Source organism: Syngnathus floridae, chromosome 21, assembly GCF_059516105.1.
Source record: "Syngnathus floridae isolate MCC-2025c chromosome 21, RoL_Sflo_1.0, whole genome shotgun sequence".
Taxonomy (NCBI): domain Eukaryota; kingdom Metazoa; phylum Chordata; class Actinopteri; order Syngnathiformes; family Syngnathidae; genus Syngnathus; species Syngnathus floridae.
In genome coordinates, this window is record NC_142433.1 from 1,109,585 (window position 1) to 1,126,189 (window position 16,605).

At 43.8% G+C, this 16,605-nt stretch overlaps 1 protein-coding gene across 10 annotated transcripts in view; it reads left to right on the forward strand.

Annotated features, from left to right (window-relative positions):
• The window catches only part of csmd3b (CUB and Sushi multiple domains 3b), a 140,966-nt gene that overhangs the window by 15,547 nt on the left and 108,814 nt on the right, over positions 1-16,605 (forward strand). For all 10 annotated transcript variants that reach the window (XM_088365943.1, XM_088365944.1, XM_088365948.1 and 7 more), the window contains exon 2: positions 16,360-16,582. In XM_088365943.1, the coding sequence (XP_088222069.1) occupies positions 16,360-16,582 (223 nt within the window). The remainder of the gene's footprint in view (positions 1-16,359; positions 16,583-16,605) is intronic.

Sequence of the window (16,605 nt, forward strand, 5' to 3'; positions counted from 1 at the left end):
TTTCCGTCTTTGCATGTCTTCAAAGTGAAGCGCTGCCCCCTCGCTCATTATTTGCTAGCCTGTGTGTGTGTGTGTATGTGTGTGTGCGCTTTAAACAAAGAAATATGGCCGCCGAGTCAATCCTGTTGACCTCACTCAGTTATTCCTCATCTCAATTCTTTTTCTTATTTCTTTTCGGCAGAGCTCAAACGCCGACACGTCGACACCTACTCACGTGCATCTTTGATTTAGTGAGAACACAATAAAACCCTTCGTTCACGTTACCCTCGAATTTAAATGGAAGGACGGCGTCACGTTAAATCAATTTATCAATGCTTCTCGGCTTGTTTGTATTCCAGCCCTCAGTCATTTTGTTTCGGTTTGTCCAATGACTTGCGTTCCCGAAGGCTGAGCCTCCCTGATCTCGGTGACCTGGATTCGCAGTCTCTTGCCCCCTCGTTGGCGCTTGCCAGGTGGCGCTCTTAGCACTCTGCGTCCAATGCGCGTCTACGTAGACCTCTCCTCAGTGCGTAATCGTGAGCATATCGTCACGAATCATGTTTGTAGTGTGTGCACCCCCCCCACCCTTTTTCTCTCTGTCCTCAATTTCGGGGCCAACCATTTGCTATTCTTTTTCCCTCCCTTTTGTCTGTTCTTGCCCATATGTGCGTCACTCTCACCAGGTGTAGTTTGTCTTGCGCCCGAGGCTAGTTTGTGTGTGTTAAGAGCGAGCGAGCGTGCCAGCGAGCGAGAGGATGCCCTACTTCCAGCAGTAGAAACTACAGGAGGGGAATAAAATAAACTGCAATCAAGGCAATAACAATAAAATCCTGATGCGAGAAACTGTAAAGAAAATAAAAGAAAAGGTTGCGCGTGCGTCAACGAGCGCGGTTGTAATCATAATTATGAAGGACGAGCCTCTTCCTCCCTCGCTCCCTCCCTCCCTCCTTCCCTTCGTCGCTGCTGCAGAATCACTCGAAAGACAGCTAGCGCTGCTGCAGCGACTCCAGTGACATTCGCGCTATGATACGGAGGTTCTGTTGAGGCTACGGTGTTCGCCAACCCACTTCGCTGACACCCCACTTCCATAGGAAAAAAAAAAATCCTTCCAGCCACGACATCGTACGTTGCAATTCAAGATGGCAATATAATGAAATCCGTCAAAGGCTACGCAAAATGACGTCTTTGAGCTAGCCGATCGCTTTTTATCGTAATTCATTAATAAGGCATGGTGCAAAGGGGGCCTGTTTCTCTGCCTCCTTGCCCGAGGGAAAGGGAAGCGGCCAATGGACGAGACCCTTAATTAAATAGTCGGCTTGTTGTCCAATCACCGGGGGTGTCGTTTGGCCTCAGCGTTTGCCGGCTTATGCGTCGGCCGACTTGCGGTCGGCTTGTAATGAGCCAGCGAGGAAAGAGATTAGCTTGAGCGTACTGCCAACATCTCAAAAGGCCAAGCGAAGAGAAAGCTTGTGTTGGATTTCAAGTGTTGAATTTTGGTGTTGGTCCATGTTAGGCTTCCATTTTGAAGATGTGGATTTCCCAAGGTGCTGTGTACCTTCTACACTCTGCCGCATGATGTAACCGCGAGAAATGGCTCACGCATCCACATATCATCTTGTTTACTCGTCCGGCTCCATCATCTCCCGCCTCGTTTTCAAGCGAGACCACGCCTCTCAACGTCCGCCCCCCACTTTTGACTTCATTTATTTCCGCCATTCCTTTCTTCCTCCAATTTCTCTCAGCTTCGTTACTGTCTCTTACCCCCCCCCCCCCTTTCCTTCTCGCCACCACTCTAGGAGATGCAGGGGGGAGATTGAAAGGAAGATGAGATTGAAAAGAGGATGAAATCCAGTAAAAGGGTAGATCTAAGGCTTTGGGGGGTGGCGGGCATTAAAAAGAAGGGATGGCAACGTGAGAAGGCGATCAAAGGAAAGAGGACTCAGGAGAGTAGCTGAATTAAATAGGAGGATTCAATCGAATTAGCATTGAATGGAAACACGGAAAAAGACGGCGGGGTCCTCGGAGGAGCGTATGTGAATTGACTGCTTCATAAAAAAAAAAGAGCTTCTGCAGTCAACAAGGTCTACTGTGGATTATTTATACTGGCCACAAGAATATTGCATCACTTCAACTTCCTCAGACCCAAAAGTTGGGGGAAAAATGCGGAATAGATGCCTTTTTAATTTTTTTTTTTTTTATTGCGCTATAATCTTGACTAATATTAACAAATGACCCACATTCATTTAAAATAATTTTGTCTTAATTGAATTATCATTAGTCTTACTAAATGTCTGATCATAGAGTTTGGACTCAGAAATGAGTTATTATAATCTTAATGTAAAACAACTTGTGTTCTGTGAGACAGAAATATTTTATCTAGTCAAGGCAACACTTGTGACTGAAACTCGTTCAATCGTGCAGGTGTTGTTTATTTACCAAAACTGTGACAAACCTTCCTCGCCTCCTGCGTGTCCCTGTTTTTATAAACGCAGCAGGTATCCTTTCTTAAATGCGCAGGCGATAATGCTGGCAAGAGCGGCGGCATTTCGCTTCAACCTTGCCGGGCTGTCGTACATCTCAAATTCACTGGCAGCTGTCGCGCCTTCGCCGGCCAAGTTTGCAAAGCCGAGGTAGCTGGCGGAGCAACAGTAAAAAAAAAAAAAGACACCCGATGTTTGCCAAGCCTTGATTTGGTGACGTCTGCGAAAAGTCCCTAAGACGCAACACTTTCACAATCGACAAGTGGGTATTAATTAAAGTGCACGGTGAGGGATTTTACTGGACGATTTAGGGATTGACTGCAGCTGCTGGCTTGTGCTAAGAATTAGCCAGACAAAACCACGTACATGATGCCACGTACATTGTTGATATTGATTCAGTCCAAACTTGTTTGCTGTCTGCAGCAAGTACCAAGTGATGGAAAATGTACTTAACTGGGCTGAAAAGGATTGTTCTGTCTTTGCTTGCTCAACTAAACAGCCCCACATTACATAAGTAAATATGTGCGTCAAATATTTCAATGTACTTTTTGTGATATGTGTTTGCTCGTGTGCAATGAGATTTCCAATTTATATATGGGGACGTCGTCAGTTTGCTCAGTATGACACTGAAAAGGGAAATCGGGAATGAGTTTGTGATTGACTTTTTGATGCCATTCCAAGCCCTTTCTCCTACTTAAGCTTTTACAACAACTTTAAATGTACAAGAGTCCATTACTATTCATGAAAGACATGGGCATGAGAGATAGATAACTAGGGGACAGGAAATAAGACTCGTTGTGACAACGACATCGAAGAAGTAGACGCTTGGCCTCGGCGCAACATCCGCCGTACTTGTTACGTGTTTAAATTAGATGAGAAAATGTCACGGGCTGTCCAGGGATCGCCTTGACGCTAGGTGGAACTTTTGCTTATTTTGGCGCGAGGAACTGACTCAACCGGGGAAATGTCAGCAGTATCTCCTGCGATAATTGTCTCGTGATTCGGAAGACATCTCCTTTGTTGACTTTCTCGGATTTTGTGGGAAGGTGATGCAAAATGCTACGGCGGAATAACAAAACGTTTCTGAGGCGATGTCGGGACAGCGTTTAAAACAATTGGGTAATTGCGGAAAAAAATTAATTTCTTTTGACAGTTGCCGAAAAATAAAACTAATTGTACTATGACGTGTAATTATATAAATGTGAAGCAAAATGTCAGTTTCAGTATGCTGCCGACTTCCAACAAAAGCAAGCCGAGGACCAGTCACACTTTGTTTGCGTAAAAAGCCTTCACAGTGGCTTCCAATTAATGCCAAACTGCTGATTATTAATTACATCACTGACTGAATCGCTAATGAAATGAAGCCTGTTATAAATTAGCCCACGCGCCGTCCCTGAACATTTACCAAGTCTTTGTTTTTGTTATTTTAACAGGTTGGAACATTTTAATGCTCACCTCAGCCTTTTGTATGACGGGCGAGGCTATTTTTATTCTCCATTAGAGGCTTTTTCTCTTGAAATCATTTGGGGAAACAAACACAGATGAATCGTCGTAATTAGCGATTCGCTTCAATTATTTCTGGTCTTAGATGTCCTTTCAGCTTTTTTTTTTATTATTTTATTTCTATCTCAGCTGACTGTCAAATTTAAATGTCCAATGTCTTGCATTGGCACAATTATTGTCCACCTCGCTTTGTCATCTTGAGGCAGACACATAATGACCATTCGCTAACCAAAACAGCAGCACCTAATGTGGTCAACTAGTTAGTGTCACAATGGCTTTCATTTTAAAATTGATTTTAAAAATGCCCCTGAGTCTAACATCCTTGCTAAAAATAGCTTTGGGCACCTCTGAAGACTTAATTCTAACCCTTGACATTTACCCGTAAGAGTGACTCACGCTGGTGAAAAAGACACACACACACATATACACAGTAGCAAAGAAACGTGCAAACGGGGTCTTTGCAAGGCCTTGTGGTTTTAACGCAAGCTGTCAGCTCTGCCACATTGTTGTGACTCGCAACGCGGAATATTGCCGCCAGCGTGTCTCCTTGTGTGTGTCAAAAATAACGCTTTTGTATACGTACTGTAGCATCATTTTGGGTGTATGTGTGTGTGTGTGTGTAATGCGCATATCTGACAGGATCAAACAACACAAATATGTTACGGCAATGTGTCAAATGTATAAAATCAAAAACGGAGAACATGCGGATGAGCACGTTTGCTCTTTTCATCGCTTGTTTTGGCGAACAAATCAACTCGGAAAAGCATTTTTGACATGTTGCGGAATGCTCACAAGGCTGCATGCGAGGCCGATTAAATCACATTTGTTTCAAAGGGAATCGAAGTCAGCGTGCGCAATCTCGAAAGGCGATCGCACAAACGTTCCAATAATCACTCCCATCTTTGTCCTCCTCCGTGTTCCCGTTTCCCGTCTTTTCTCCATCTGCCTGCTCCGCAATCTGATCTGATCCGGGTCCTTCCCCGTGACCACCTCCCTGCTGCAGCGCGGCGGTTCGGAATAAAATAGATCAATAAAATATCTTCCGTCCCCGCGGGGCGAGACGTCATCCGATTCTTGACGATGCTTCGGTTGTGATAGTGTAGCTTCGGAAAAGGCTTGTAACCGCTTCACGTGGGAATAAAACATGCACCGCAAAATGACATCGGAGTCGTTTGCATGAATGGGGCTTTTGAATTGCTTGTATCCAAATAGTTCTCTCTTGAGTCTCAAATTACGTAAGCAAGTCGATTTTCCTGTCAGACCTCATTCCGATTTTTTTATATTTCTGTATGATCATTTCCAGATTGTGTTGTGCAAAATGGTCCATTTTCTGTAGCACTACAGAAAAGGCACGATTGGAGCCTCAGTGTTGTTGGATGCACGCAGCCACCCCTTTGCCATCGTAAGCTCCTTTCACAATGTCTCCAGAAGCCAGCTTGTTTCCGCCTTTCGCTATAATCGGCACAGACAGGCCGTGAAGGCGACATCGTCGTCCCATTAATAGCTAAGCCCAACCCTGAGAGGTAGAAGCGGAGCCAAGCGAGTTGTGGCATTATCCCACTTTGCAAAAAAAGAAACTGCTTTCTGATGTGGAAATTCTCTTTGTCAAAGACTTTTTGGCATACATGGATGGGGGAAGGGGCGGGCTTGCTAGCAAAGATGCTTGATGGCCAGCATTTCCTGTTGTGTGCTTCCATTTTGGAACATTTACAAGAACAGAAGACTTGACCTGGGTCGCTCGTTGGTCTTTTGGGGACATCAGCGATTGCAGTAATGGATGTCGGCGTCCATATCACTCACCGCCTCACGCTATCTGTGTGCTACTTTTGCTCTCGCTGATAGGCTCCAAAAGTTCAGTCTTGAAACCGTCAATTTTCGTCCGCTCTACTTCATACTCACTCACTCACTCACCGTTTTACCTCTCAGTCTGACTGTCAATTGCAGCCATTAACACGTCTAGCACCTCATGCCGCTGCGGGCAACCTAGCGTGCTTTTCTCACATGTAGCTACATGTGAAATGTGTGTGTCTCTACGATGCGAGGGGTGGGAAATTAAAGGCGCTCGTGTGGATCCAAACTCACTCTCGCAGCCTCGCCGATAATTGCATTAAGTCTCTATTTGAATATACGCTCATCACGCAGTGTAATTCTGCCCGTTGCGCCGTGTCCTCGCATGTAATTGAAATGAGTGCATAATGAATGCATATCGGAATTAGAAGCCCCCTCACTTCATTGACTTGACTGGAGCAAACAACCGACCCCGAAAGCCACCGGTACCACGACGATACCACTACTTGAATTTGAGTATGAAATGAAAACATACAAGTCATGATATTCTGTTTTTTGCTAATAATTTTTTTTCCAATAAAATGACAATAGTTGATTTCAATCACGTGTAATGTGCTGTATTAAGAGGCATTTTATCTAACAATTGGAGCACAACACTATAATAAAACTAAATAAGAAAAAGTCAGCTTTGATATGTAATCCCTTTGGTCCACTTTCCTCTAACACTCTTTTGTTCCACATTGTGTTGTTTGACACCGCTGGAACAAATAATGCCATTATCTCATTTTCCAAAGGCTTTGGCTAATTGGCATCAGTGGAAAAGTTGAACGTTTTAATGAGAGACTTTCATTAGCATTAGCTCCTCAAAAGGGGCACTTAGCGACGCGCACCCGGTGTTGGAATGTGTGCTCATTACTATTTGTGTTTCTTTTTTTTTTTTTTTACACCAGCTAAATGTCACTAGTGTCATTTGAGAGGGGTATTTAGACTTCAAACAAAGACATTGAAATGGCTCCCGGCGTGCTATTATTCCCATGTGTGCTTTTATTATTAGCTACTCGCTTGCACTTTAACCCCATTTAATTTTTAATGCTCTCGGAACATTACATTTCTGACAAATTGCGGCAATACTTTTCCATGCTTTCAGATCAACACGTTAAGTTCAATTGCTCTGCAAAGCACCTTCCGGTGCACTCGGAGCTTTTCTTTCCAGCTGAGCAAGCGGCATCTTGCGGGCCAAGCCTCGGCAGGATGCTCGACGCACTCCAAACAGGTGTTCTCCGCAGGTGGGCTTTCTGACGTGATTAAGTTAACTATGCAAATTGGCTAATTAAACAAATGATCATCCCATCGTTTCGTCCTGTAAGCCATTACGGTCAGTGCGCGGCGCCGTCCAAGTTTTCATTTAAATGCAAGAGGAAGGAAGGAAGGAAGGAAGGAAGGAAGGAAGGATGAGTGTACAAAGTGAAGGGGAAGATGATGGATGGGAGGAAGCGCTGATGAAGGCGAGGGAGAAACGCATGCGTGCATGAGGGAGGCTGCAGCTAACTAACCTTTTCTCTCTCTCTCGCTCGCTCTCGTTGCCACTTTTGGCTTAATTAAAATGTCGCAGGACGTGTGGACAGCCGATACTACATTTAAAGCAACAGCTGCATACAGTGCACCCCCCTCAAATACCTCCCAAAAAAAAAGCAACTACCTCAAAGGAGCTCAAATATAAAAAAAAAAGTCATTTTTTTTAACCTTTCAAATTTTGCAAGGTTTGCTAGTTGACTGGCTAATCTAGAATTCAGTATAAAAATGACCGTAAAGGTTTCCCCTTGAATGCAGACATTGGCCTTATGCTGCTATGGCTATGAAATTCTGAATCTAAAAATGCATTATAATGATTTGGCCAGCGGACAGCAAGCCCCCGATTACATCTTGGCTCTCTCATTAACCTGCCTGTAGACATGCCTTTCCTCTGCCACCGGCATCGGCTGTTTTTCATGTTATCAGTCAGCAGCGAATGCAACAACGTGCTAATTAGCGAGCAGCCGCGGCCTTCTGTTTGGTGTTGGCGTTAACATGCATGTTGCACGTATTGCCGCTTTGGAAGGAAAAAAATGTCTACGCGCTTGTCACTATCCATAAATTCCTCTCCCCACTTGTTTCTCCTCCTCTCTCGCTCTCTTTAATACCATTATTGGAACCATCAGACAGAGTGGTGGCATTTACTGGCCCTGACGTTGGCCCACTCAGACAGGCTCGCTCTCGCCCATGCGCGTACGCTCGTATACGGGCAGCCTGCCCGCCGCGTGCTAAGTTAATGAGATTGGCGAGTTGCCACGTTGCCAATATCAGCCCAAGCCTGCGCACTTTGGCCTTTTTTCCCCCTTCCTCTTTTTGAAATGCGCACAAAGGGGAGATTTACGCCTTGGGACGTGAAATCGGAAACAGCCAAAAAGACACGGTTGTCTTACAAGGAGCAGAAAAAGAGGCAGACAGAACGGAAGCCGCACCTGGCAACAATTTATCGCGGCTCGGAATGCATGCGAGCGGATGATTGACAATGTTATGAGGGTCGAGCGGCGTTATTTGGTGTACGTATAAATTTGGGTTAATTAAGATTCAAGGTCGGAGTAAGCGGCGGGTATTAAATTGGGAATGGGTTGATCTTGTGGTCTAAATGTTGTGTTAGCCATGTGATTGATTTTACTACTTGGCGGCCTGTTGGATGAATTTGTCTGCTGCCTGAATGGGTTGCAACAAACAAACATTTGGAGCAGGCGCGCTCCAGACTAAACTAGGGATGAGGATTGATTTGACTTGTGTCTGAGTAAATGTCGGTCATCTGCTCTCTAAGTTGGTTGCGGTAGAAATGGGGAAGTCAAATGTTGACTAAACGGACAAATATTTAGTCGACGGGCTGAACAGCTTGTCGTCAAAACGGAATATAAAAATGAAAGCAATTTGACTAAATGGCTAAAAATATTGCTGCTAAAATGGGTTAGCGATTTTTCAATTTAAAGCACAACCACAAGAGCCCCCCCCCCCCCTCCTCCAAATACCATCTCCGTGCTTGAAAGTACTTTAAATTGTTGATGAAGTGGCGGCGACCCGCAAGGTTCTGAAAGTTTAATTGCGAGTGGAATACCAAAATCCCGAATCATCCGAAGATAACCCAAATGTTGTGATCTGTCTGTTTGTTGTCTAAAAAAAAAAACATGTGCTCTTACGTGAGTGTGTTTTGTCATCGAGGCTTGCCGGCTTGCCGGCTTGCCGGCTTGCTTTCTTCCGCCAGTGTTTCTCATCCTTGTACTCACTCGTTCATTATTCCATGAATGATGGACGGCATCAATGTTTTACTGAGTAGCGGGGGGGGTGAGATGCCACAAAGCGACAGAATTTGGTTCAATTTGGAGCGCCAGCCAAGCGAAAGTGTCCGTACGTTTTAAGATTTGCATAAATAAGTTCATCTTCAGGAAGCGACGGCTCGGGAATTTCAAGCTTTTCTTCTTTTGTCAGTTGTTTGCAGCATTTTAATATTACATGAATCATACTTTTGATTTCCTTGCAGTTGTGTCAGAATAGTAGTAGACTCTGAACTCAGTAGAATGAACAGAGGCGCTGTCCATGGTGCTGAAATAACACTTCGATTTTTTTTTATGCTTGACATTGATGTTGTGCACCTGGAATTTGTTTGTTTGTGATGTGTCTAGCAAAGAAATGATTCAATTGGTTTAAAGACATGAAATAAATGATGCATAAAATAAAAATAAAAAAATAGGGCCAGTCTAACTCTATTGGACTATGCATTGAAAAGTGAGATCTAATCAATGTTCTGAAATATAGCTATACTATATATTATATATAACATCATCTTGTGTGCATTTTTTTAAGACTGTATTAACCATTTGCTCATAATGTATATATGTTTCAGCTTGTCCAGCTCTCTGAGGTCTTTTGAAACGTAACAAGTACGGAGGAGTAAGTGCGCCTTGTTGTTTCTTAAATAAGACGCGCTCACACTATCGGCCAGTCAGCGACTTGCGACAAAAGGTTAAGCGTGAGCAAAATCCCTCATGTCCCAGCACGCTCCTGATTTACAACTGTGGCTTTTTGATGTTTGCATGCTGAGTTGACATTTGTCCCGACAATAAGTCAAGCTACTTGACATTTATCATGGTAACGCGCCTCAACACTTGTAAAAAGTAAAACGCTGTGACCTTAAAGGTACGTTTAAGACTCGCTGAGCGCAGAAGCCAATCTGATGATCTGGTTTGGGCGTCGTATATTTGCACTGACATGCAAATGAACTCTTAATGATCTTTCATCCCGTGGCGCATTTTTCTGCCATTTCTCCCAATTTCTACACTTCCATCATCGTCTCGTTGTGCTGGCGAGTCAAAAGCATAATTAGGTTGAAAATGCGCTCTGCATCATCTCTTTCTTACTTTTTTTTTTTCTTTTCTCCACCACACTGTGATTTAATATCTAGTTCTGCCGCCTAAAACCTGGCAACAAGCTGAAAAGTGAAAGACGGCGGGGAGGCTGGAAATGCTTTCCCCAAAATTCAAAAGCGGTTGCCAGATTGGATTGGATGGATAGTTACAAACAAACAATTTGTGTGTCTCATTTGGTTTGTTTTTATTTGCCTGTCGTTTTGTTAGCAGCATAACTTTTTATGTTTTGGTGTACAATATAATCTATCACCCGAAATAATGACACTTATTCCCTTTTTTTTCCTTCTGTCAGCAGATAGTGAGTGATAAATTATACACGGCTATAATGAACACTTAACAAAAAAAAAAGAAGTAAGCTATAATTAATCAGCGATCAAAGTGTTCCTTGGCTCCTTAGCGACGGCGTAATTAATCCTGGCGCCACTTTGACTCCATCGGCAGCCATCGATTTATCAATGCATACTGTACATGTGCACGAAAGAGCACCGCGGAAGTGACGGATGACCAAGTGGGGACTCTTTCAAGGTTAATCCGTAAGAAGCCGAGCCCCCAAGACAAGCGCTGACATAATGAAAATGAACAATTGGCCAGACGGATTCCGGTACTGTGTCTTTGTGAACTTGTCCGAAATATATCTTTGTGGACGCCATACGTGTGCTTTTGGAGGAAATATTTATTTGAAATGTTTAAGTGCTCTACATATTTGTGCAGAATGGCGGAAATGGAATCACGTTTACACCGTGGCGGACTTCTTCACTCTAACAAATTGTCATCTGCGCGTTAGATGCGAGCTTGAAAATCTAATATTGGCCCGTAAAGTGGTGGGCTTTATGAGGTTTGCTTCCTTCCCGCTGAGCATAAGCATGCATGCTGAGCACGGGCGGGCATATTTGACAGCCAGATTTTCCGCCCCCTTTTTTTTTTTTTATTCCTATTCAAATGATTGAAAAAAGAAAAAAGCCAGAACAGGAAGGGAATCCAATCATTTGTCTTGGCAGCCTTGCTCTCGAGAAATATTTCTGTGTATCTGTCGTGAAGAGCGAAATTGAATATAGGAGCAGTTTGCAACATTATTTTTTTATTCAACAACTGGAGATTGTTTCATGAGATACATTTTGCTGTGTGTGTGTGTCACTGTGCATTTTGAGTTCCAAATTTGGACTCAATTCCACTGAGATCAGGTGAAATGGTGAGATTGCAACAAAGGAAGTCAGTCTATGGAAGTCACACGCAGCATCCATTTTGGAATCTGGGCTGCCAAGGTAGCCATGGTGATTCGGTCCATGCATGTGCCTTAATTAGCCTTGAGTGGTTTCACAATTTGCATAATTGTGACCTCTTAATTGTTGTACTTGTCCAAGTGTAATTCAGTGTGACATTTTCTTTCCGATTGCGCTCTGCTTAAGAACAACTGTTCACTTGCCTCGTCATTGTAACCCAAAGCTACTATACTTGACATTGACCCATTTTGTGACACAACAATGGTAGTTGTTGTGAATTGCGAGAAAAAAATGTATCCTAATAACTCTTAAAGAACGTCTCCATCCGTCTGTTAAGGTGATGGCTGTCTTATAAAATGAACAGAGACCAATGGTGATTTTGAGTCATGGAATCATTAAATTGTTCCTAGTGCAAAATAGGAAGGGGGGGGAATAAAAAAAGCTGACTTGGATCCAGCATATTTAGGGCAGCGGGATTGTTGTATTTCTAATGACTGTTCAGCTCCTAATGGAGCCTCCTTTTGTTTTTGAAGTAAGGCTCTGTCTGCGAACCGCATAATGAGAGAAAGTGTGTGCGTGTGTGTGTGAGTGATTAAAGCAGCTACGCCCGCTATTAAAAAAGAAAAGGCAAGGCAAGATTGTGGCTTTTTAATACCTTTGCTTGTTTGAATATGCGCTTTTTGGGGTAAATAACCACTTGGATGAACCTCACCACAGCCTCCACATGACGCTCCCACAGAAGCTGACGAAGGAACGCTCGCTAACGTGTCCTCCCCTGGCTGCGAATGAAGATTTCCCTGCTTTGATTGAGTTTCGCTCGCTCGGCTAGCCCACTTAGCACAATTTTCAAGTCTTTTTGGCTCTTTTGAATGAAAATGGGTCATTGATTTGTCGTCTCTTATGAGCCTGTCCTTATCACCAAGACTCGGGGTTTATGACGTAAGCAAACTCCTTACACAACACAGGTGCATAACAGGTCGAATGTTACCATGGCGACATACATTCACCAGTTTCCCCAGTAACATCTACCTTACAAACCAAACAAGAGCCGCTTCAGGTCTCATTAGCGAGGTCGGCATCAATGACACTAGAGTAATCAATAGCGCCCCCTTCAGACGACACCTATCAACATCTCATTACCTGAGCCTGCTGCCAATCACCAAGGCTTTAGTGCACTTGTCACTTCCTTGTATGGCTGTGCATGATGGAGGGCCACTGTAAGGATCTTTGACGGATGGAAGCAATCAATCAAAGACTTGAGACAATTCTCCCCTATATACCACCGCTGTGCTCCCTTTGAACGCTAAATGCCTCTAAAAAATATGCCAGACCACAAGTACCTCTCTGTTCACCCACTTTCAAATGAAGCACTTAAAAAAAAAAAAAAAGTTGGTTGGCAAAGTTATGCATTGAGCCAGCTGCCATTACCGCAAAGGCCAGCATGCTGATAAAAGCGCGCATTGTGGCTTATTATTCAAATGAGGAGTGTTTTTGCTCAATATCTGTGCCTGCTGCTCGTTAGCCCTAAATTTGACTATGAGGGTATCTTTTCAATATGACGACGTGGAATTAGACACAATGGCTGCATCATGCGCAAACGAAGCCTGGACGCAATTGAAATGGCTCAATATTATCCATTTGTGACTTTACGGTGACTTTTCCTTCCAAAATTGAAGTCCAGCTATTTTTTCCACTGTATCAATTTTTCGGATAACATGTCCGCAAGTATTTGCTGGTGACATTTCCTTCTTTCGCCGACACGACTACAGTGCTGAATCTCAATTTCAACTTTCCTGTGTCAATCTACTTTTTTACCACAATCCCATTTCGTGCACTGTTCTCTTGTTTTATCCCCTCCCTTGTTTTTATTTTTTACTTTGCCCCTCATTTTTATTCACATCTACTCCCCCCTGGCCCCTCACCAGTGACTGACAGGCCTAGAAATTGATTTTCAGCCCAGTGTGTTCCCTCTGTCTCACACTCTCTAGGCATTCCCCTTATTTCGCCTCCACCACTCCAGGGTATAGTCTCAACCACCACCCGTTTGACGGGAGGCGTCTAATTCTAGGTTTGACAAGCCCCGAGGGACGTTTCAAATGCGTTTGGTTCCCTGTTGGTGATACTTATTTTCATTTTTTTTGGTTTGACCTTTGACTGTCTGTCTTACTTTTCTTCTGTCTTTGAGAAAAATTACAAAAATGGGAGCTTTGCATCCATCCAGGGGCGCAGCAAGAAATTTTTTTCAATGGGGTGTCCAAGGTGATCTTAATATTTTTCTAACCCCCTCTGTAACCAAGATGTTGATCATACCATCCACAGTCAGGGTGCTAATTCAGAAACTGGCCCAGGGTGGCCCTGGCCACCACGTAGGTCCGCCCCTGCATCCGTAAACACCCAAAGCGACGCGTCAGGATTGGTCAGGTGCTCCACTGGCCGAAATATATTTATTCATCAGAAATTAGAAAGTGTGAGATCTGACCAAATCGCCCCTTCAAAGAGGTGGACAAACAGGGGCAAGATGACGTGAACGGATTAGACATGGACAATGGACACCGCTGTTACGGTGGTTGAGCAAAAGATTGGTTTCATCACCAAATGAGCGTATTGATCACGGGATACCTCCCTCTCCCCTGTGGGAAATGACAAGCCCGATAATTGATTTTCCTGCATGGTGACAGGCTTAAGACATTCTCTTCGTCTTGCTGTAAAGGTTTTAGTTACCAAGACAACTGAAAAGCAAAGAGCTCCACATTTTTTAGAGCTTAGCCAAATTGTCAAACGGTCTTAACGTTTAAGTCTGAAACAAAATGAATCGGAATATTTTTGGACTTTTCCTGTTGAAAACAAAACACGTATCTAAGATTTCAAGTTGCATGTTATTTTTGACCAATATCGATGGAAATGTCACAGTTGGATTTTTCTTCCTGTTCAGGAATGAGAGAATTGATGGTCGTGAGGAAAAGAAAAAAAGTCCAATTCCATTTCTCTGTGATCAAGTGGCGTCGAAGACTGTATTCGAGCATAATGGAAGTGGTGGAAATATACCCTCTTACTTACTGCCTGTGCCAGCTCACCTGCTGGTTCACATTCCACTCCAATCTCAAGGCGACCGACACTGGCAGTGGCTTGCTAGAGCGTGAAGTGTCTTTTGAAGATTTTAATATTTTAATACTAACAAAACGTCTTTCTCCAAGTCAGGGCTCTTCAAGTGCACATGTTTACTCGTCACTATCTGAGCTATTCCAGAAGACTTTCTTACTATGGAGAAGTCATTAAATCCTCTCCATTCACCAGCAAGATTTCTGTCTTTAAGCAGCTTTTTATTTTCTTGCTGAGTGGGCATGCTGTTTTTTTCAGCAAAGCCTTCCCATTCTTCATTAGCTCGCTTGCTTTCGTAGCACCGCCGTGCTCACCCAATTTCTTCCCGAGTCTTTGACAGTTTGCCAATTAGTGTCTGCGTAAATCCTGCATAGAAAACTAGTTTGGCCGTTATCTCTTTGACCATCGGGAAACGTCCTTTAACTCCACCAAAAAAACATTTTACAGCTCCTTTAGTGAACACTGCATCGTCTACTTAAAAGCTGTGCTGATATCAAATCCGAAATGATGCAACACTATCATTTACACAGACCTATTTGTCATGACAGTGTTTCATTTCTTAGACAAAGCCATCAGAAACATACAGTAGGTATGTAAATATATTTGCATTGTCAAGGTTTGAATTCCAATTGACAAACATAAACGTCCACCGACCGATGTTTTTTGTTGTTGTTGTTTTTGCGGGTGTTAGCCATCGTGCGACGCGATGGAGGGCTCGAAAACAAGGTCGATTGAGGTTAGCGATGGCGAAATGAAGAAACGACGCCATGAGTGATGGGCGCAAGCGGTTGAGGACGCCTGGGAATGATTATACACTCTGGCCGGTTATTTGTAGCTGTGCTTGTGCGTCTTTTATTTTGGTTTGTGCTGTTTGTGTGTTTGTGTTGAGGAGGGCTGTCAGTTTCGGTCTGGCAGTCAGCATAATTAGAAATCTCTTTTACCGCTGTGTACTCTTCATTTTACCTCTCTCTCTCTCTCTCTCTCTCTCTCTCTCTCTCTCTCTCTCTCTCTCTCTCTCTCTCTCTCTCTCTCTCTCGCTCTCTCTCTCTCTCTCGCTCACTTTCCATCTTGCATCTTCCCTACCTCCCCCACATCTTGCCGCCACCCACATCTCCTGGCTCTGAGTGATGACTTTTAAATCATCTTCCTTTCTTTTTTTTTTTCTTCCTCATCTCTCTATCATGGTGACTAACGTCAGGGAGCGGTGAATGGGAGAGAGAAAACGAAACACTCCTTTTCTGTGTTTGCTCTGCAGTTCGTTTGTCCCCTTTTCACCCGCCGATCGGATTTAATGACTCCACTTCATCTCAGCCCAAGACATCCTCTAATCTATTAAGTTCAGATGAAGCCCTGATGGACTTGTCAGCGAATCTGCCCAAGTGTTACGTTAAACACAGCCAGGGGGAAGAGGGGGGCAAAGATAGTCTGCTGCTGTCCACGTTTGGATTTTATCAGAGCGCAAGTCGTCAGAAAGAACATCCATTTTTGGAAACGACTGAATGGTGACCAGTATTTGCAAATGCGTATCTTCTGACTACAATGTAGCGCTCCACAACATTTTCCTCTCGCAGTAGTGCCATCATAAAAATGAGAAAATATTAACCTCTGGGTTAATATCTTCGGGGAAAATATTAACCTCAGGGGCCTTTTCTCAATGTTTACGTATTGTTCAGCCGAGTGAGATAAAACACCTCTCTGAGAAACAAAATGTGCATCTGAGTCCATGGAAGCAAGGAAACTTTTTTGCACGTTTGTCTAAACCCCAAATCTGGTCTCTTTCCATTCTTAGCATCGTCAATTAAGCGGCAGGAAGCTAAAAGTGTTTTTTTCTGGTCTCTCTTGCAGGTTTTATCTACACTTGCGGCGGCACCCTCAAGGGGCGAAACGGCAGCGTGGAGTCACCGGGGTTCCCCTACGGCTACCCTAACGGGGCCAACTGCACTTGGGTCATTATCGGGGAAGAAGGCAGTCGCATCCAACTCATCTTCTTATCCTTTGCGATCGAAGAGGAGTACGACTTTTTGTCATTGTACGATGGCCACCCGCATCCGGCCAATTTCAGGACCAGGTAGGCCAGACATCATTTCGATT